Source organism: Halichoerus grypus, chromosome 3 (genome assembly GCF_964656455.1).
Source record: "Halichoerus grypus chromosome 3, mHalGry1.hap1.1, whole genome shotgun sequence".
Lineage (NCBI taxonomy): Eukaryota > Metazoa > Chordata > Mammalia > Carnivora > Phocidae > Halichoerus > Halichoerus grypus.
The window spans coordinates 172,754,028-172,777,593 of record NC_135714.1 but is presented as its reverse complement, the minus strand read 5'-3'; the positions used below and the strand labels follow the sequence as shown (position 1 = coordinate 172,777,593).

The window sequence follows — 23,566 nt, the reverse complement described above, 5'->3', positions numbered from 1 at the left end:
TTAAAGAATTCCTGTATCCAGAACAATTAACTGGAATCCTAAAGAAAAAAGAAACTCCCGAACAAGGTAAATGGCAGAAGTCCATAAGATTGGAGTAAGAATATGCTTTTATCTTTAAATTTTTTTCCCCAAACTTTATTGAGATATAATTGACATATAACATTGTGTAAGTTTAAGGTGTACAATGTAATGATTTCATATAAGTATATATTGTGAAATGATTACAATAAGGTTAATGCATACACCTCATTACATAGCAAGAACATTCAACATTTAGTAAGAAACTTTCAAGTATACAGTATATTATTAACTTTAGTCACCATGCTGTACATTAGATCCCCAGACTGATTCATTTTATGGCTGAAAATTTGTATCCTTGACCAACATCTTTCCATTTCCCCCACAGTTTTATTTATTCCTTTCTGATTTGGATGCCTTTTAATTCTTTTCTCTTACCTAATTGCTCTGGCTAGGACTTCTAGTACTATGTTACACAGGAGTGGTAAGAATGGACAACTTTGTTTTTGATCTGACAGGTAAAGATTTCAGCTTTTCACTATTGAAAATTGTTAGCTCAGGCTTGTCATATATAGCTTTTATTATATTGATATATATTTGTTCTATACACAAACTGTTGAAAGCTTTTGTCATAAAAGTGTGTCAAATTTTGTCAGATGTCTTTTCTGCATCACTTTAGAGGATTACATGAATTTTACCCCTAATTATATTAATGGGGTATATTATGTTTATTGATTCCTGTGTGTTGAATCATCCTTCCATCCAGGCGTAAATCTCACTTGATCATGGTATATGATACTTTTAATGGGTTGTTGAATTTGATGTGTCAATATTTTGTTGAGAATGTTTGCATCTATATTCATCAGGGATATTGGCCTGTAAATGTCTTTTCTTGTTTCTTCCCTTATTTGTCTTTGGCATCAGGGTAAAGCGGGCATTGTAAAATGAGTTTGGGAGTGTTCCCTCCTTTTTAATTTTTGGGAGAGTTGAGAAAGATTAGCATTAATTCTTTAAATATTTCATAGAATTCACCTGTGAAACCATCTACTTCTGGTCTTTTCTTTGTTAGAAGCTTTGATAACAAATTCAGTCTCTTTACTTGTGTTTGGTTTGTTCAGGTTTTCCATTTCTTCATGATTCAGTCTTGCTAGGTTGTCTGTTTCTAGGAATTTAGCCATTTCTTCTAAAGGGTTATGAGGTTTGTAGGTGGATAATTGTTATAGTAGCCTTTTATGATACTTCATATTTCTATGGTATCAATTTTAGTGTCTCCTCTTTCTTTCATAATTTTATTTTATTGAGTCCTGTCTGTTTTTCTTGGTTAGTCTAGCTAAAGGTTTGCCATTTTGTTTATCTTTTCAAAGCTCAACCCTTGGTTTAATTGATTTTTGTCCCTATTGTTTGTCTGGTCTCTATTTCATTTATTTCTGCTCTGATCTTTGTTATTTCTTTCTTTCTACTAAGTTGGGGCTTAGTTTGTTTTCCTTTTTTAATTCCTTTAGGGATAAAGTTAGGTTATTTGAGATTTTTTTAATGTAGGCATTTATTGCTGTAAACTTACCTCTTAGAACTGCTTTTCCTATGTCCCTATGTTTTGGTATGTTGTTTTTTTATTTTTATTTATTTTAAGATACTTTTCTGATTTCCTTTTTTTTCTTCTTTGGTCCATTGGTTTTTCAGGAGTATGGTGTTAAATTGCATATTTTGTGAATTTTTCAGTTTTTTTCCTGAGGTTTCATACCATTGTGTGTGGAAAAGATATGAGATATTATTTCAATTCCTTTAAATTTCATAAGACTTGCTTTGTGGACCAATATATGTTTTATCGTGGAGAATGTTCCATGTGTGTTTGAGAAGAATGTGTATTTTGTTCTGTTGGACATAATGTTCTATATATGTCTTTAAGGTCCATTTGGTCTATAGTTTTATTCAGGCCTGCTATTTTCTTCCTAATTTCCTTTCTGATTGATCTATCCAATGTTAATGGTAGGGTATTGAAGTCCTCTACTATTACTGAATTGCTGTCTATTTATCCCTTCAGTCTGTCAATATTTAGTTAAAATTTTAGGCACTCCAATATTTGGTGCATATATAGTTACAAGTGTTATATTCTCTTCACTTTCTTCGTGTGTGTGTGTGTGTGTGTGTGTGTGTGAGATTTGATTGGAAGTCTATTTTATCTGATTTAAGTATAGCAAACCCTGATGTCTTTTGGTTACCATTTGCATGGAATATATTTTTTACTTCCCTTTATTTTCAGCCTATGAATGTCCTTAAAGGTAAATTGAGTTTCTTGTAGCCAGCTTATTGTTAGATTTTGCTTTTTATCCATTTTCCACTCTGTGTCTTTTGGTTAGAGAAAATCCATTTACATTTAAAGTAATTATTGATAGTTAAGAACTTTCTATTGCCATTTTGTTAATCATTTTCTGGTTTTGTTTGTTTGTTTGTTTTAGTTCTTTTTTCCCTTTAATCCTCTCTTGCTGTCTTCCTTTGTGATTTATTTTTTGTAGTGATGTGCTTTAATTTGTTTCTCTTTACCTTTTGTGTGTCTACTGTAGGTTTCTTCTTTGTGATTGTGATAAGGCTTACATAAAACATTTTATAGATATAATAGTCTATTTTTTAAGTTTTTATTTTAATTCCAGTTAGTTAACATACGGTGTTATATTAGTTTTAGGTATACAATGTAATAATTCAGTATTCTGATAGTTCCATACATCAGCCTGTGGTCATCACAGTAAGTGCACTCCTTAATTTCCATCACATATTTAACCCATCGCCCCACCCAACTCCCCTCTGGTAACCATCAGTTTGTTCTTCATAATTAAAAGTCTATTTCTTGATTTGATTCTCTCCCTTCTTTCTTTCATTTTTTTTTTACCTTTGCTTGTTTTATTTCTTAAAGTCCACATATGAATGAAATCATATGGTATTTGTCTTTCTCTATCTGACTTATTTTGCTTAGCATTATACTCTAGCTCCATCCTTGTCATTGCAATGACAAGATTTCATTTTTTTTTTATGGCTGAATAATATTCTATTGCATATATATATATGCCACATCTTCTTTATCCATTCGTCAATCAATGGACACTTAGGCTGCTTCCATATCTTGGCTATTGTAAATAATGCTGCTATAAACATAGGGGTGCATGTATCCCTTTGAATTAGTGTTTTTATATTCTTGGGGTAAATACCCAGTATAGTGCAATTGTTGGATTGTAAGGTATTTTTATTTTTTTTAAGTTTTTAATTAAATTCCCAGTTAGTTAACATAAAGTGTAATGTTAGTTTCAGGCATACAACATAGTGATCCAATGCTTCCATACAACACCTGGTGCTCATCACAAGTGCAGTCCTTAATCCCCATCACATAATAGTCTATTTTAAGCTGATAATAACTTATCTTCAATCACATACTAAAGCTCTACATTTTTAATTCTTATTTAATTCCCCCACATTTTGTTCTATTAATATCACACTTTGCATCTTTTTATGTTGTGCATCCTTTAACAAATCATTGTAACAATATTTACTTTATAAGACTATTTTCTGTTAACTTTTGTACTAGAGATAAAAGTATTTTGCCACCATTACAGTATTAGGGTATTCTGAATTTGAGTATATATTTACATTTACCAGTGAGTTTTGTACTTTAAATATTTTCATGAGTTAGTGTCCTTTCATTGAATTTGATGAACTCCCTGTAGTATTTTTTTTTTTTTGGATGATACACAAGCTTTAATCCCATCTATAATTTTATCTGATACCATAATACAATTTAGATATATTGCATAGGATGTGCCAACAATCATATTAATAACCAAATAAACTCCAGGACTTTGCTTGAGTGACCCTTTTAATGGTGAACTCCAGGTCACAACACATTAACTGTCAGTTCAACTACACCAAGGTTTGTGGAGACAATGGCTTCTGTGCCCAAGCAGGTTGCAAATCAATTTCGAATGGAACCTGGTATCACCCTGAAGGAATTCTAACTTCACACTTTTGGGGTAGTATACCAAGATGGCTTCAGAGTAGACTAACTTTACACAGCACATTTTAAAAAAGACACATTTATTCAGCATCATGATCAGACTATTACATTTAGCAATCAACAGCATGGGTGCAAAAAAAAAAAAATCTACATTAAAATCCTTTGTTGGAATGCTTTACACTTTCCACAGAACAGAAACTAAAATAACCTATTATACAATTAGTCACAAATACAGTCCTCGAGTTTTTTGCCCATACACATGAGTACTGTCTAAAACATGTCTTCTTTGTAGCAGCTAGGCCCTGCCACCACTGTGCTTGGCCGAGTTCACAAATCTGTTGTAACCTGTAGCTTTCCTGTCACTTCTCTGGCTCTCCTCTCCTGCTAAGCTTTGTTTCCTGGCAATAATTAAAACCTCCTGCCACTGCTGTAGCTCCTGCTGCTGCTGGAACCACCATAGCCACCTTGGTTTTGTGGTTTGACAAAGTATTGGCCTCCACCACCATAGGGGCCAGAGCTTCTGCCTCCAAAATTTCCTCCTTTCATGGGTCCAAAATTTGAGGATTAATTGTTGTAATTGCCAAAATCATTATAGCTTCTGCCACCACCAAAGTTGCTTCCATCATTACCAAATCCGTTATAGCCATCCCCACTGCCACCATATCCACTATCACCTCGACTGCCACCAAAGCCACCTTGACCACTGAAGTTCCTTCCACGACCAAAATTGTCATTCCCACCAAAACCACCTCCACGACCACCACCAAAGTTTCCAGAACCACTTCGACCTCTTTGGCTAGCTGAAGCACTAGCCATCTCTTGCTTAGAGAGGGCTTTCCTTACTTCACAGTTGTGGCCATTCACAGTATGGTATTTTTGAATGACAATCTTGTCTACAGAGTCATGGTCATCAAATGTTCAAAAGCAAAACCTCTCTTTTTGCCACTACCTCGGTCAGTCATGGTCTCGATCACTTCAATTTTCCCATACTTTTCAAAATAATCTCTTAGATGATGTTCTTCAGTGTCTTCTTTAATGCCACCAACAAAAATCTTTTTCACAGTTAAGTGGGCACCAGGTCTTTGAGAATCTTCTCTTGAGACAGCCCTCTTTGGTTCCACAACTCTTCCATCCACCTTGTGTGGCCTTGCATTCATGGCTGCATCCACCTCCTCCACAGTGGCATACGTAACAAACCCAAAGCCTCTGGAGCGCTTGGTGTTTGGATCTCTCATTACCACACAGTCTGTAAGTGTTCCCCATTGCTCAAAATGGCTCCTCAGACTCTCATCGGTTGTTTCAAAGCTCAAACCTCCGATGAAAAGCTTCCGCAGCTGTTCAGGCTCTTTGGGACACTCTGACTTAGACATGACAGTGGTGGGAGGGGAGACTTTAACGATGCCTACTCGGCGGCGTCCACGGGCAGAAAGATGTAATCTAACCAACGTATCTTCCCTGTAGTATTTCTTATAAGACAGATCTAGAGGTGTTGAACTCACTTAGCTTTTATTTATCTGGGAATGTCTTTAAATCTCCTTATTTTCTGAAGGACCGTTTTGCGATGAATAGTTTTCTTATCCAACATTTTTTTTTTTCTTTCAGCATTTTAAATTTATCATCTCACTCTCTCCTGGCTTACAAAATTTTTTGCACAGAAATCTGCTGATAACAGTATGTGGAGTCCCTTATATGTGATGAGTAATTTTTATCTTCAATTTTTGTTTCAAAAGTTTTCCTTTGACTTTTAACATTTTGATTATAATTTGTCCTGGTCAATCTTAGGTTGTTCTTGCTTGAAGTCATTTTAGCTTTCTGTTCCTGTTTGTCTATACTTCTTCCAAAATTTGGGAAATTTTTTATCTATTATTCTTTAAATAATCTTTCTACTCCTTTCTCTCTTGTTTTCTCCTTCAGGGATCTCATAATATGAATTTAATTTGCTTAACGATGTCCCATAATTCATGTAGGCTTTCTTCACTCTTTTTTCTTTTTGTTCATATAACTAGCTAATTTCAAATCAACAGTATTCCAGTTCACTTAGTATTTATTTTGAATGATTGATTCCGATGTTGAAGCCCTTTATTGAATTTCTCATTTCTGTTATTGTTTTATTCAACTTTAGGATTTCTCTTTGGTTCTTTTTGATGGTTTTTCTTTCTTTATTACTTCATTTTGTTCTTACATGTTTTCCTGATTTTGTTCAGTTGTCTATATGTGTTCTCTTGCATTTCACTGAGTTTCTTTAAGATGATTATTTTGAATTTTTGTGAGGCAATTCATAGATCTCCATTTTTTGTGACTGGTTACTCTAGCTTTATTTGTTTGCTTTCATGGTGTCATAGTTGCCCGATTCTTTGTGATCCATGTAGCCTTTGATTGGTATCTGGGCATTTAAAAGAGCAAACACCTCTTCTAGTCTCTACAGAGTGGTTTCTGCAGATTAAGATCTATCAATTCCTAGGCTGATGGGATTACCTCCAGAATTGGCAGTTGCTGGGTTAGAGCCAGTTTACAAGGCTTTTGCTGAGTCTGTAGTGGGATCTGTGGTTGTTGGGCTTGTACCCGGAGCTTGGGTGGGTATGGATCCTGTTTGGTTCCTATATGGGATTGCCTCAAGTACCTCGTTCTGTAGGGTGACAGTAGGACAAAGATCTGCTTCAGGGCCCGCAACTGGATGTTTTGACAGCATCCTGTTACCCGTTGTGTGGATGGGTGTGACTCCCACTAAGTTCCTAGGAGGGCTCTTGCCAGATCACTGGGTCAGTCTCTTTGTGGTCAGGGATGGCTCTGACCATGGCTTTGAATGGCTAGAACTGTGTTCCTCTGCTGTTTCAGGGTCCACAACCAAGATTGAGATCTGAGGACCTGGCTCTGGGGGCACAGATGGGCATGTCTCCTGCCAGATCCCTGAGTGGGCTGGACAGCTCTTGACTGGAGCCAAGTATAGGAGTTTTTCAGGATCTCTGGGAGTACAGACAGGAGTGTCTCCCAACAGGTCCTTTTGTTGGCAGGACTCTTAGGGGATTGAGGCTGGGAGGGGGCTAGCACATAATATTGGGCCCTTTTTGGACTCCCAACCATAAGTGAGAGAGTTTCCTGCGAAGTCCCAGGGCTGGAAGGACTGCTTGGGGACTGGGACTGGGAGGGAGGCTGGAGCTGATTATGGGGCCCATTCTGAAACTTTGGTGAAGATGGGAGTGTCTCCTCTCAAAAACCCGTACCAGCAGGATGGTTTTTAGGCTGCTGCTGGTAGGGGCTGGAGCTCAGTCACATGACCCTTTCAAAATAGTCTAAGTTTGTTGTGCTTACCTCCTGGTACTCCTGGACCACAGCTGATTCATGGGCCATTTCAGGGTCTACATCTGGAACTAAGGTCCTTGTGCCTCTTACTCATGCATGGGTAGATGCGACTCCTCCTGGGTTCCTTGGCATGTGATGCTTATAGTAGGATCATTGCCACATGGGGCTGAGACAAGTCCTTGGGTATGGAGCTATTTCTGGGTCTTTAGTTGGGTCAGGAAGTAGCTGCCTGGGTGAGGGCCTGCCTTTTCAATTTAGCTTTCCTCAGTCCTAGAGTTCACCTGGGTTTCAGTGTCTCCTACTTGGATCCCAGAGCTTTGCTGAAGGCACTTTTGTCTGTGGACTGCTGTTAAGTATTGTTGCTGAGGGAAAATATGAGTAGGGGATTCTTATTTTGCCATCTTGTGACATCGTTCTTTGGATGTGCTTTTAAAATTAAGTTGTAGGATCCAGAAGCAATTTCAGGAAACTGTCATTCTCAAAAAATTACAAGGGTTGACCTCTTTGAATTAAGACAATGTCATAAGAAGGGAACTGAACACAATAAAGTTAATGGTGTATGAAATAAGCAATGATTACAGATAAACTAAATTTGCAATTTAAGCATGAAATCAATGCTAATCTTAGTGGATACCCAAATTTCTGTCCCTCAAACTAGTCATAGAGTTGGAAGACAAATATTAAGAAGATAGAGTCAAATGTAAGGATTAGAGCAGAAGGAAAAATAGAGAAAAAGAAAGATAGGACTGAAAACACAGTCCTATCTTTAAGTTTTCTTAATATCAAAGAAAATTGATGTAATTCAGTTTAATGTGGCAGGTAGACATCACTCTACTTTACTCATATCCTTAAAACTAATGTACAGCAACAATGTGTGGAGAAAACAACAACCAAAATATACAAATAAAAACTCAGTGAAATTTGGATGAAATAAAAGGTTGACATTAGAAACAGATACTCATTTACAGTTTATTTGCAGCTTGAAATTGTTTATCCACTCACTAATTCAGAAAATATTTTATCCCATCCTGAGGGGTATTACAGAGGATTAATCTTTAAACAAACAAATATTTAAAAGATAATTTCAGATAGTGATATGTGATTTAAAAATAAAATAGGGCTGGGGTGCCTGGGTGCCTCAGGTGGTTGAGTCTGCCTTCAGCTCAGGTCATGATCTCAGAGTCCTGGGATCAAGCCCAGCGTCAGGCTCCCTGTTCAGTGGAGAGCCTGCTTCTGCTTGTCCCTCTCCCTCTACTGCTCCCCCTGCTGTTCTCTCTCTCTCTCTTTCTGTCAAATAAATAAAGTCTTAAAAAAAATAAAAATAAAATAGGGCAAAAGAATAAAGACTGAGTGAGGGTGTATTTTAGTCAGGGTAAACAAGGAATAGCTCTCTAAGGGATGACATTTGATCTAATACCTCAGTGACAAGTAGAAGTATTGGTATAGATGATTCAAACAAAAGACAAGTAATAAAAAGATTCTGAGAATGGGAAATGAAGAAAGAAAGAAAAATGGCTTCTTATGTTCTTACAATTTAATGACTGATAGAGAAAGAAATAGTGTATTGGACCTAGTTTTTGTGACTTTTCAGAATTGTTCATCCATGCTTTTCTGCTCATTGCTACTGATTAAAAGACAAAAGTGCCTAATGAACATTCATTTCCAAAATATGGCTTCTTTGTTATAAATGCCAATTCAAACCATAGTAGGTAAGGTAATTATTATACATTTTTCTAGAACATGGTTGACAAATCATTTTACAAACTGGCTTCTGTTTTAACGACAATTAAAAAAACCTCTGGTAAATACCTTTGTGAAAATGAAGAATTCACATACAATACGGTTAGTTTACCACCTGATTTGCTATAGTACATGGTCTCCTGGACTGAGTCTATGTGACTACCCAGATATGCTTGGCCATGGTTTTCTGCTCAATCCAAACGACAGATTGTTTGAAATGCAATGTTTCATATGCTCTTTCTGGAGACAGCAACTACATATCTTTGGTAAAACTTTGGCCAGCTTATTAATGCACCAACCATCTTGTATTTGTTTTGCTTTGATCTCCCCAAGCTCCCAAACCTTAATGAAGCATTAGGATATAAGTTTTGCTTCAAGCTCCGGTTTTTGGAGAACCCATACTATGACAGACAGGGTGGCAGGCAAGAGTCAGATTCTATAAGGCAATGTTATATATTACTATTATTGCATAATATATTACCCCCCAAATTAAAATTCACATTTCCCCTCACAGTTTCTGTGGGTCAGGAATCTGAGTGTAGCTTTGCTGGGTCTTCTGGCTCACGGTTTCCCACAACCAGACTAAAAATCATCATTGATATAGAATACTTCTACCACACTGTCAAACAACTTAACCAAATTGACATTAATGAACATTCCACCCAGCAACAGCAGAATATACAGTATTTATAAGCATGCATGGAATATCTCTGAGGATGGACCATATGCTAGGGTACAAAATTAGTCTTAGTATATTTTAAAAGACTGAAATCATATAAAGTATATTCTCCGATATCAATAAAATAAAATTAAAAATCAACAAATGAAGGAAATTTAATCAATCTACAAATATTAGAAATTAAATAACACATTTATCAATAATCAATGTATCAAAGAAGAAATCACAAGAAGTTTAGAAATACTTTGAACTGAGTGAAAACTAAAAAACAAAACATGGCATAAAGGCAAAGCAGTGTTTAGAGGGAAATTTTTACTTGTAGATAACCTATATTAGAAAATAAGAAATAAATCAATAATCTAGGCTTGTACCTTAAAAGTCTATAAACAGAAGAACAAATTAAATCCAAGGCAAATATAAGGAAGAAAATAAAGGTTGAGAGGAAATCAGAGGAATGAAAATTTGTTCTTTAAAAAAATCAATAAAAATGGATAAACTTTACCTAGACTAAGAAAGAGAGGTTTTACAGAAATGAAAGGGGAGAATCAATACTGACCTTACATAATTTAAAAGAATATAAGGAAATCTACTAAACTACCATATCCAGCAAATTAGACAACTTAGATAAAATAGGAAGACACAAATTACCAAAACTGACTTAAGAAAAAATAGAAAATCTGAATGGACAAGTAAAGAAATTGAATTAGTAACTTAAAATCTTTCCACAAAGAAAAGCTCAGGTCTAGATGGCTTTATTGTTGAATTCTATCAAACATTTAAAAAAGAAACACCAATATTCCACAATCTCTTTCAGAAAATATGAGAAAAAAAACCCTTTAAACTCATTCTATGAGGATAGTATCACCTGAATACCAAAGACATCACAAGAAAACTAGAGAAAAACTATACCTTATTAATGTGGATACAAAAATTCTAAAAAAGTTACATGCAGAATCCAGAAACATGTGAAAAGGATAATCTACCATGACCAAGAGGGATTTATCTCAGTAATATAAGGTTGGTTTAATTAATATAACACACCATATTAATCAAATGAAGGAAAACACATGATAATCTCAAAAGATGCAGAAAAAGGACCCACTCATTATAAAATTACTAACAAATTAGAAATAGGAAGGATCACAACCTGATGGAGAGCATCTATAAAAAATCTAGAGCTAACATACTAATGATGAAAGTCTGAGTCCTTTCCCCCTAAAATCAGAAACAAAGCAAGGAGGTACGTTCTCATCACTTCTATTAAACATTGTACTAGAGATTCTAAAAAGTACAATTAAGTAAGAAGAAGAAGTAAAGGCATCAAATTTGGAAGGGAAGAAAGTACAACTAACTCTCCTTATTTGCAGATGACATGATCCTGTATGTAAATAATCCTAAAGAATCTACTAAAAATACCTTTTAAATAAATGAGTTAATCAAAGTCACAGGATACCAAAAATACCTTTGAAATAAATGAGTTAGTCACAGGATACAAATATGAACTGTATTTCTATATAATAGAAGTGAACAATCTGAAAATGAAATTAGGAAAACAATTTCATTCATAATGTCATCGAAAAGTACCTTGGAACACATTTAATAAAAGAAATGTAAAACATATACACTTAACAAAACACTGCTGAGAAAAAAGAACATCTAAATAAATGGTAAAATGTTCCAAGTGAAGGGACTGGAAAACCGTATTGTTAACGCAGCAATTCTCCTCTTTGTCAGAGGTCCCCAGTACTATCCCCAGGTTTGTTTGTTTGTTTGTTTGTTTGTTTATAAGATTTTATTTATTCATTTGAGAGAGAGAGAGCATGAGCCGGGGGGGAGAGGCAGAGGAAGAAGCTGACTCCCCACTGAGCAGGGAACTGATCCTAGGACTCGATCATGACTTGAACTGAAGGCAGATAGATGCTTAACCATCTGAGCCACCCAGGCACCCCCTATCCCCAGGTTTAATGACTCAGTAGGAGGACTCACAGCATTCAGCATATAGCATACTCATCACTATGCTTTATTGCAGCAAAAAAATACAAAGCAAAATCAGCAAAGGATATCTTTCCATTTATTTGTGTCCTCATGAATTTTTCATCAGTGTTTTATATTTTTCAGTATCCAGGTCTTATAACTCCTTGATTAAATTTATTCCTAAGAATTTTATTCTTTTTGCTGATGTTGTAAATGGGATTTTTTTTCCTTAATTTCTTTTGTAGATAGCACATTTTTAGTATGAAGATACACAACTGATTTTTATATTTTTATTTTGTATCTTGCAACTTTACTGAATTCACTTATTATTTTTAATCGTTTTTTGGTAGAGTCTTTAGAGTTTCCTATATATAGGATAATATCATCTGCAGAGACAACCTGACTACTCCTTTTCCAATTTGGATGCCTTTTCTTTTTCTTGCCTAATTGTTCTGGCTTGGACTTCCAGTACTAAGTTGAATAAGAGTTGTGAGAGAGGGCACCCTTGTCTTAGCTAAGGGCTTGTCATATGGTCCTTATTATGTTGAGGTACATTCCTTCTAAGTTGTTGATAGTTTTTAATCATGAAAATACGTTGAATTATGTCAAATGTTTTTTTTCTGCATCTAGTGAGATGATCATTTTTTTAAATTTAAATTCAATTAGCCAACATATAATACATCATATTATTTTTAATCCTTCACTTTGTTAATGTGATGTATCACATTTATTAGATTGCATATGTTCAAACATCCTTGAATTTAGTGATAAATCTTAATTGATCATGATGTATGATACTTTTAATGTGCTGTTGAAATTGGTTTGCTAGTATTTTATTGAGAATTATTGTATTTATGTTCATCAGGCCTGTTCATCAGGTCAAAATTACATTAGCATATAGTTTTCTTTTCTTCTGGTACTTTGGTCTGACTGTGGTATTAGGATAATTCTGACCTCATAAAATGAGTTTGGAAGTTTTTCTTCCTATTCAGTTTTTTGGAAGAGATTGAAAAGGATTAGCATTAAGTATTCCTTAAGTGTTTGGTAGCATTCATCTGTGAAGCCATCTGATCCTGGGATTTTCTATACTAATTTGATCTCTTTATTCATTATTGGTTTGTTCAGATTTTTCTATTTTTTTTTTTCATGATTCAATTGATAGGTTGTTTCTAGGAATTTATCCCTTCTAAGTTATATGATTTTATATATATATATATATATATATATATAGTAGTCTCTTATGATCTTTTGCATTTCTGTGATATCTGTTGTAATGTCACCTCTTTCATTTATAATTTCTTTGAGTCTTCTCTGTTTTTTCTTAGTTTAGCAAAAGGTTTATCAATTTTATCTTTACAAAAACCAGCTCAGTTTCACTGATGTTTTCTATTGTTTTTCTCATCTCTATTTTATTTATTTCTGTTTAAACTTTATTTCTTTTCTTCTGGTAACTTTGAGCTTAGTTTGTTCTTTTTCTAGTTCCTTGAGATGTTAAGAAGATCTTCCTTCTTTTTATTGTAGGTGTTTGTCACTATAAATATTCCTTTCAGAATTGCATTTAATGCATTCCTTAATTTTTTAATTGTTAGATTTCAATTTTTCATTTGTCTTGAGATATTTTTTTGATTCCCTTTGATTTCTACTTTAATACATTGTTCAGGAGTGTGTTGTTTAATTTCCACATATTTGTGAATTTTCACTATTGATTTCCAGTTTAACATCATTATGATTAGAAAAAATTCTTGATATAATTTCGGTCTTCTTAAATTTGTTAAGGCTTGTTTTTTTTTGCCTAACCTATGATCTACCTTGGAGAACGTTCCTTGTGTGCTTGAGGAGAATTTGTATTCTGCTGCTGTTGGATGGAACATTCTGTATGTGTTTGTTAGGTCCATTAGGTCTATGCCCACTTCAAGCCCACTGTTCTGGTATAGATTTTTCTTTTTGGATGATCTAGCCAATACTGAAAGTAGAGTGATGAAGTCACCTACTCTCTTTAATTCTGTAAATATTTGTATATTTAGGTATTCTGATGTTGGGTGCATATATATTTGCAATTGTTATATCGTCTTAATGAGTTGACCTCTTTATCATTATATAATAACTTTCTCTATCTCTTGTGACCATTTTTGACTTAAAGTCTATTTTGTATGACATAAATGTAGCCCTCCCTGCTCTGTATGATTGCCATTTGCATGAGCTATTTTTTCTATCTCTTCACTTTCAGTTTGTGTGTCCTAAAGACTTAAGTGGGTCTCTTGTATGTAGCATATAGTTTGATCTTGTTTTTAATTAATCTGCTTACTCTGTGTCTTTTGGTTATGATTCATTTACTTTTAAAGTAATTATAGATAAGGGAGGATTTGCTATTGCCATATTAATTGTTTTTTGTTTGTTTTGTTGTTTTTATCCTGTTTTTCCTCTTTTAATGTCTTACTTTGTGATTTGATGATTTTTCTGTGGTGGTATGCTTTGATTAATTTTCTTTATATTTTGTATATTCACTACAGGTATTTGTGTGTGTGTGTGTCTGTATGTGATTACCACAAGGCTTACACAAGACATTTTATAGTTATAACAGTCTATTTTAAAGTGATAACAACTAACTTTGATCTCATACAAAAAAATCCCCTCCCATTTTATGCTATTGATGTCATATATACATCCTTTTATATTGCATATCCATGAACAAATTATTATAGCTATAGTTATTTTTAATACTTTTATCTTTTAACTTTTATACTAGAGTTAAAAGTGATTTATGCACCAACTATTACAGTAGTGGGAGTATTCTGAATTTAGCTATAACTTACTTTTACCAGTGATTTTTATACTTTTGTGTTTTCATATTGTGAATTAGAATTTTTTCATTTCTACTTGAAGAACTCTCTTTAGCATTTTTTTGTAAGACATGTATAGTGATGATGAACTTCCCTAGATTTGTTTATCTGGGAAAGTCTCATCTCTTTTTCATTACTGAATGATAGCTTTATTGGATATAGTATTCTTTTCTTTTTTTGAAGATTTATTTCATTTATTTTAGAGAGAGAGAGAGCATGTGCACGCACACTTGGTGGGGGAGGGGCAGCAGAAGAGGGACAGAGAGAGAGAGAATCTCAAGCAGATTCCCCGCTGACCTCGGAGCCTGACACAGGGCTCCATCTCATGACCCTTGAGGTCATGACCTGAGCTGAAATCAAGAGTTGGACGCCTAACCGACTGAGCTGCCCAGGCATGCCTGGATATAGTATTCTTGGTTAGTAGTTGTTTTTTTTCAGCACTTTGAAAATATTATCCCATTTTCTCCTGACCTGCAAGGTTTCTGCTGAGTAATCTGCTTATAATCCTATATGGTTTCTTTTGTATGTGATGAGTTGCTTTTCTCTTACTACTTTCAAAATTCTCTGTCACTGACTTTTGACAATTTATTTGTAATGTGTCTTTTGAAGAATTCTTTTGGCTTTATGTACATTTTCCTCTCTAGATTTGGCAAATTGTCATTATATCTTTAAATAAACTTTCTGCCCATTTCTCTCACTGCTTTTTCTGGGACTCCCCTAGCACATATGTTATTTCTTTTGATGTGTCCTGTAAGTACCATAAGCTTTCTTTAATCTTTTTCTTTTTATTCTTCTAACTGGATAATTTTAAATAATTGCCCTTGAGTTCACTATTTCTTCTGCTTGATCAGCTGTGCCCTTGAAGCTTTTCAATGGAATTTTTCAGTTCAGTCATTGTATTCTTCAGATTAGAATTTCTGTTTGGTTCTTTTGTTTTAAATAATTTCTTTGTGAAACTTCTCATTTTGTTCATCTATCATTTTCCTGATTTTGTTTATTTGTCTATCTGTGCTCTCTTGTCTGAGCTTAAGGTGATTATTTTTAATTTTTTGTCAGACACTTTGTACATTTCCATTTCTTTCATTTGTCTTCCACAAGAGCTCGATTTTATTCCTTTATTGGCATCATGTTGCCTTGATTCTTTATGTTTCTGCGTTCACATTTGAAGAAGAGCTATCTCTTCCAATGTTTACTAACTGGCCTTGAGAGAGAAAGAAGCCAGTCACCAGTCAGCCCAGCTAGAGTTTTGGGTATCTCTCAAACCTTTTTTATGGGTGTGCTTGTTCCACTCCTCTTCTGGGGTTGTTCCACACCTCCTGGGGCGGAGGGGGCAGAGATTAGGACTGTACACCTTCTCTCAATTCCAGAAAGCCAGTCTGGCTACGGAGAGCCTCTCATAAATTTTCCCTGAGGCAGTGCCCTAAAGTTTTCAAGGTTGTGCAATTCAGCAGAGTCAAGCCAGCTGTTGATATCCGTGTTGTCTGTAGGATTGTGCCCATTTGTTGGAGGCTCATGTGTGCCATCTGCTGGGGAATTTGGGGTTCTGGCTACAGGGTGTGAGTGTGCTGGGGTTAGCTCGTTGTGCGGGTACTCAGATGAGGCTGGTGTGGTGGTCAGAGGCAATAAATTAACCCACCCATTCCTTATTTAGTTGTGTAAAGGAACATAGTCCTGACAATGAATTGCACCTTACATGTACAGACTGAGAGTCTTGGCAAGAATAAAAATGAATTAAAAACAAAATAAAAAACACACACAAAAAGATTTTAGGAGAAAACACTCAGTAAAAGGGAATCATCCATTTTTAAGCTTTAGGGCCATTTTGGAATTAGGGAACCAAGTAAAGAAACATGAACACCTCTTAATAGAGGAGCAAGTAGGATGATAAAACTTTGTTCAAAGAGCATTTGAGGGACTGGGTATTTATAAGTATTGAAAAAGAAGTTGGGTGAAAGAATCCAATCTGAAAAGGTTACACACTGATTTCAAATATATGACATTCTGGAAAAGGACTGTAAAAAGGTCAGTGGTTGCCAGGAACTGAAGGGGAGATGAATAAGCAGAACATGAAGGATTTTTAGGGCAGTGAAAATACTCAGTATGATACCATAACAATAGAAACATGCCCTTATACATATGTTTAAGCCCATGAAATGTATGAGAAAGAACTTTCATGTAAACTATGGACTTTGACTTATTATGATGTATCATGTAAGTTCATCAATTGTAACAAATGTACCACTCCAGGTGGAGATGTTGATAAGAGAGGAGGCTTTGTATGTGTGGCCAAGGGTTATATGGGAAATCTCTGTACTTACACTTCATATTTTCTGTGACCCTTAAACTGCTACAAACAATAGTCAAAACAATAGAAGAAATTAGAATGAGTGTAATATTGCCATTTATACATATTTATAAAAGGAAGCATATTTTAAAGAAACTGATATTAATACTTTTTCATTATACTTATATGTATTTTCCTTTAGAAGTAATTTTGATCATTGGTTTTGATTTGAATGTTAACTACTTAAGCTTGGGTGACTCAAGTATTATGTTTGTCTTCCCACCCATCACTTGAAGAATTTGTGTCAGAATTGTAAAATATAGCAAATACTTGTTGACAACATGGAAAAAATGTATACAGAAAACCTATTTTGGGGGGTGGTGAATGTTATAGAAGTTGGGCCTCTAGGACCTTTGAAAGCTAGAACAAATTTGACTTAGTTTGCATAGGATAGCCATGAGGAATTGGGGTTTAGGCTGAGGAAAGTGTTTGCAGTGATGATATTTGGAAGTTTGTTGGCAAAGACAGGTATACAGAAAGCAAATCCTGGAAGGAATTAGCTAGAGGAAGTACTGAAGAGATCAGAGATGTATAATTGGGGAAGTTATTTTTTATAGTTGTTTGGAATGGATATGTGAAATAAACCTTTTCTTGTGTGTCCTTAAATTACCTTAACAAATCTATGTTTATGATGTGTATTTATTATTTTGTAAATGGTTGCTGATTTCTGCTTGAAGGGACAGCATATGGAGAAACCAAAGGATGTCCACACAAGCGTAGCCATGATGGGTTGAAAGTAATTTTTTGAAGTGATTTTTATATTAATTGCTTAGGTTTAGTTTTTGTCTTTTTTTTTTATAATTATGGTAGTCTACTTATCTTTGAATTTCTCACTTCTCTTACCCACTCTTTTATCCACAGTAAATTTAATTATTTAAATTTCTATGCAGTGCTTAAGTAGCTAACAAGATTTAATTTTCTCCTTGCTCTTAGCAACTTAGAAAAAAAATGAAAAATTAAAGCCTGAAGGGAAAGAAAAGTTGAGTATCATTGCTGCATAATCTTATATTCCTTTTTCCCTTCTAGCTAAAGCCACTTGGTATACAGTGTAGGAAATCTTTGGACGAATGCGATTTCCCTGAATATTGCGATGGGGTTTCCTCACACTGTGTGCCTGACACTTATGCACGTGATGGACAAAGTTGTGATTCAGGTGATGCCTTCTGTTATGGAGGACGATGTCGGATACATAGCAAACAGTGTAAAGATTTGATTGGAGGAGGTAATGACCAAAACTTTCTTCTTAGTTCCTAAATTCTGATTATTCTAAGCTTTGTTATTCAATTCTATAGGACAAAATGTAAATATAATTTGTTAATGAGTGAAGTCTTGCCCCTTGGTGTAAAAAGAAATAAAATTTTCTTGATTCTGAAAAAAAAAAACAACCCTTAATTTATATGGAATTCTTGTTTGCAAAGGAAGAAACCTCAAGTGGAAATGCAGCTTCTCAGAAGATTATATAGAATTGGTGGTGGTGGGGTTTAGTTTAGGCTCAAATGAAACAAGGTTTTTACTAGAACAAAGCAGAACTAATAACTAATTGTGTGTATTTCAAGTGTGGGTCTATTCAAAGGGGCTTACTCATGAGTGAGTGCTTCAGTTTATGACCTGTCTAGTTCACTTTGATAGTTTCCTGTAAATGTGTAGGTCATTAGCTTCATTGAAATACACAATTTCCTGAACATACACAGTTCATGTTCTTTGAGAGAGTAAAATGTTTTATTCTCAGTCCTCCCTTTAAGTCTTCCTTAGCGAGGTCATATGTATTGTGTACCTACCTAAGTATTATGTAAATCTATATGAATGACAGGAATTGAAGGAGGAGATGAGGTAGAGGCTTGGGTGATATTATAATTTTGTTCTGCTTTTCTATAGGAATCATAGTTGTGTTATCTGGCAAGATAATGGTGACATTAGTATTTAAAACGTAATTGAGATGCAAACAAAGAAATGGCCAGTAAAATTAGGAGAAACAGAAAATTACTTCAGATCCATGATTCAGTGTTTCCCTTAGTAAAATCAGGAAACTAAATTTCAGTTCTAGTTAGATAAATTTAGATCCATATAGTGGGATATCAACTACATATCCCCCAAGTTATTTATCTTGTTTATTGTTTCTTTAGTATTAGCAGTGATTTTGAGTGATTTAAAGCTCTCTGTGAGAACTACAGATATTTAAGTACAATAGTCTTCTCCCAAAGTATTACAAATTTCTTGGAGATAAGTATAATATCTAAAGCATCTTGATTTTGAAGAAATATTTCTCCAATCCTAGTGATTACTTGTGTTAATGCATTTAGGACATGATAAGTCTGGGCCTGACTATCAATTAGGTTTTGTATTTATTTTTGAAAAACAATCACATTTTGTGAGCCTCCGGCAGAGCTTGGGGGCAAAAGGAAATTGAAAGTTTTGGAGCTGAAAAATTTTCCTCAACCATAACTGTGTTTCAATCCAAATTAACTAAAATTCTTTGACTAGGTCATCTGTGATCTGCCATGGACACTGGTTAACCAGAAAGGTCTTGAGTAGGGCTTAATAGAATTCTTTTTTTTTTTTTTTTAAGATTTTATTTATTTATTTGACAGAGAGAGACACAGCGAGAGAGGGAACACAAGCAGCGGGAGTGGGAGAGGGAGAAGCAGGTTTCCTGAGGAGCGGGAGCCCGATGCAGAGCTCAATCCCAGGACCCTGGGATCCTGACCTGAGCCGAAGGCAGATGCTTAACGACTGAGCCACCCAGGCACCCTGGGCTTAATAGAATTCTGAAGGCATTAGCTTTCCAAGATAAGAATGATATATGATTTATAGGCAACAGCCAATAAAGTCTTATTCACAGACCTAACACAAATCATTATGTGCCACTAAATTATTAGTTTCTGACCAAAATATGCTTATGGGGTAAAATGTGTGTCCTTTTCTAAATTCCTTAGCAAATTTTGTTTTTGTAGAAGTCTAGCTCCTATGGTATGCTCTTCAGTGTTATTTTTGCATATGCAGAAACTTAATATTTAGGTATAATATAAAATGATGTTAAAGTTTTAGCATCATTTAGTTTGTGGAGATGTTTATCCTCTAAAAGGTAGGAGGTCTCACTAGTTGTAAAGTCACATACATTATTAGGAGTATTTGTCTCCAAATGAAGTCGTGTAGCACCTAAAGGAATGTGCATACAAACCCAACAATCACATCAGGGTCTCTCAATGTCAACATTATTGATATTTTAGGCCAGATAATTCTTTGTTGTGAGAGGTGGGAATAGTGTATTGTAGTACATTCTGTGCATTATAGTACATTCAGCAGTATTCATGGCCTTTGCCTACTAGACACAATGCCTGCAGACATTTTTGGTTTTTACAACTGGGGCAGGACTGTTACTGGCTTCTAGAAGGTAAAAGTCAGGGATGCTGCTAAACATTCTACAATACACAGAACAGTTCCTACAACAGAGTTACCTGGCCCAAAACAAGGGGCCATCTTATTAATTGCTCTCTGGCTGTTTTATAGTTTCATTGGGAGAAAATATTTATGAATCATGTATCTGATAAGAAATTAATATCCAGAATATATGGAAAACTCCTAAAATTCAACAACAAGAAACAAATAGTCCAATTCAAAAATGGGCAAAGAACTTGAATAGACATTTCTCCAAATAAGATAAAGAAGTTCACCTTTACTAATCATTAGGGAAATATAAATCAAAACCACAGTTTCACACTCATTAGGATGGCTACAAAAACAACAACAACAACAACAACACAAAACTCCAACAAGGATGGGTGAGTATATAGAGAAATCAGAACCCTTGTGCACTATTGGTGGGATGTAAAATGATACAAGCTGCTGTGAAAAATAGATGATTGTTCTTCTAAAATTAGAAATAGAATTACTATATGATCCAGCATTCCTACTTCTGAGACTATAACCAAAAGAATTGAAAGCAGTGTCTGGAAGAGATATTTGTACACCCATGTTCATAGCAGCATTATTGAGAATAGCTAAAATTTGGAAGCAACACAAGTGTCCATCAATAGATGTATGGAAAAAGAAAAATGTGGTATATATAAACAAACAATGGAATTTTATTCTACATTAAAAAGGATAGAAATTTTGCAATATTATACACATGGATGAATCTTGAGGACAATTTTGCTAAGTGGAATAGCCAGTCACAAAAACACAAATACTCTGTGAGGTACCTAACATAGTCAAAATCATAGATCTAGAAAGTATAATGGTATTTGCCAGGGACTTGGGAGGAGGAGGAATGGAGAGTTATTGTTTAATAAGTATAGAGTTTCAATTTTACAAGATGAAAAGTTATGAATGGATGGTAGTGACAGCTACACAACATGAATGTATTTAATATCACTAACCTGTACACTTAAAAATGGTTAAGATGGTAAACTTTATTTTGTATTTTAACACAATAAAATTTGTGGAAAGACAAAAAAACCCCAATTTTTGATATGTAGACACTATCTGTCTTTAATATTATTTAAAATAACTCAGCTAAAAAGCTTTTTTAAAAAGATTTTATTTATTTGAGGGAGAGAGGGAGAGAGAGCATGAGCAGAGGGAAGGGCAGAAGGAGAGGGACAAGCAGACTCCCTGCTGAGCAGGGAGCCCTACATGGAGCTCGATCCCAGAACCCTGAGATCATGACCTGAGCCGAAGTCAGACACAGCCTAGTGAGCCACCTAGGCACCCCAGCTAAAAGTTTTTTAAAGCTTCATTGCAGTATTTCCTTACTCTGAAGCCCATTAGCTCTTTTAATATCATGTTTTATGTGTTTATATGTAAATCTTTAATTTCTTAAAGCTTGGGAACTATCTTTCTCCATCTTCTGTTCTTCCTTGAGTGTCTAAAATAGACCTGGTGTATAATAAATATATGTGGATTTTTTATTAAAAGGGAGGCACAAAAAGGAGGGATGTCTTATGCCACCATAATGCTGGCACTACTATCTTTAGCATTTTGTGGAAGGGAGGTCTAGTGGTCATGAACTCATTTAGCTTTTGTTTGTCTGGGATGATTTTATCTCCCTTTAATTTTTGAAGGGCAGTTTTGCCTGATATAGTATTCTTTGTTGGCAGCTTTTTCTTTCAGTGCTTTGAATATCATCCCACTGCCTTCTGGACTATAAGGTTTCTGCTGAAAAATTCCCTCATAGCCTTATGGGGTTTCCTTGGTATGTGAGAACTCACTTTTTTTTTTTTTTTTCTGTCAAATTCTCTCTTTGTCTTTGAATTTTGACAATTTTATTATAATGTGTCTTGTTATGGATTTCTTTGGGCCCACCTTATTTGAGGTTCTTTGGATTTTCTCGATCTAGATATCCATTTCCTTCTTCTGACTTGGGAAGTTCTTTAACCATTATTTCTTTGAATATGCTTCCTGATCCTTTCCTTCTCTATTCTTTTTCTGGAACTCTCATAATGCATATATTAGTCTCATTGATGGTGCCCTATAAGTCCCTTAAGTTACTCTTTCTCATTCTCTTATCTTGTTTGCTGTTCTTAATAATTTACAGTGACCTCTTTTTGAGTTCACTGATCATTCCTTTTGCTTGGTCTAGTCTGTTATTGAACCCCTCTAGTGCATTTTTCAGTTGTTAGTGTATTGTCAGCTTCATGATTTCTGTTTGGTACTTCGGGCTCTGGATGAATGGATCAAGTCTTTGCCTCCCAAAGGGGAAGCTGAGAACTGGGATTATTTATCCACTAACTTGGTGTTGAGCAGAGGGAGTACCATTGATGACTACTAGCTCAAGCTGCCACCCCTATAGTCCCTGGACATCCAGACAGTTCAGACCCATCAGAGCTCCCAGAACTGGCAATACAGATTCCAGGTCTTTGGGCAGCCCCCTTGAAAATGTACGCATGTTGGACCTCCAAGCAAATCCTTCTCTGCTGGGTGAAGCAGCGAGCTAGATGATCTCTTCCTGCTTGTAAGACACTGCACTGTGGTAAGGTTGCTGATGAGAGGGTGTCTTGAATCTCCCTACTGGCTTTGGTGAGTCTGGTTTTGCATTCTCCCAGAGTAAAGGAGTCTTTCATTTAATTTAGGGTTCATCACAAAGAAAATTAATCCATGAATTGAAGCTGAACCAGTGACTTTGTGAGTGGAAAGGAGAGTCCAGGGCTTCCTACACTGCCATGTTGCTGATGTCTTTTTCCCTCTGAAATATCTTTTCCCTCCAATATTATTAGGATATAATTGATATATAATACTGTGTAAGTTTAAGGCATGCAACATGTTGATTTGATACATTCAGATATTGCAAAATGATTATCACATAGCATTTGTTAACACCTGCATCCTGCCATATAATTACCCTTTCTTTTTTCTGGTGAGAATTTTGAAGACTTACTTTCTCAGCAACTTTCAAGTATATAATATGGTGTTTATTAGCTATAACCAAATGTTGTACATTAGATCTCCAGAATGTATTAATATTATAACTGGAAGTCTGTACCCTTGACTAATATTTCCCTATTTCTACTATGCAAAACCCCAAACTGCTCCTTGTTTCTCTGTTTGGCTTTTTTAGATTCTACGTATAAGTGATATCATATAGGATTTATTTTTCTCTGATATATTTCATTTAGTGTAATGCCTTTAAGATTTATCCAGATTGTCTCAAATGGCAGGAATTTCTGCTTTTCATG

At 35.1% G+C, this 23,566-nt stretch overlaps 1 protein-coding gene and 1 pseudogene across 1 annotated transcript in view; one reads left to right on the top strand and one right to left on the bottom strand.

Moving 5' to 3' along the window:
* LOC118552477 (disintegrin and metalloproteinase domain-containing protein 5-like) overlaps positions 1–23,566 on the top strand; it is a 163,394-nt gene that overhangs the window by 73,642 nt on the left and 66,186 nt on the right. Inside the window, exon 10 of the mRNA XM_036118922.2 lies at positions 17,922–18,117. Within this exon, the coding sequence (XP_035974815.2) occupies positions 17,922–18,117 (196 nt within the window). The remainder of the gene's footprint in view (positions 1–17,921; positions 18,118–23,566) is intronic.
* Positions 3,730–5,403, bottom strand: LOC118552483 (heterogeneous nuclear ribonucleoprotein A1-like; annotated as a pseudogene).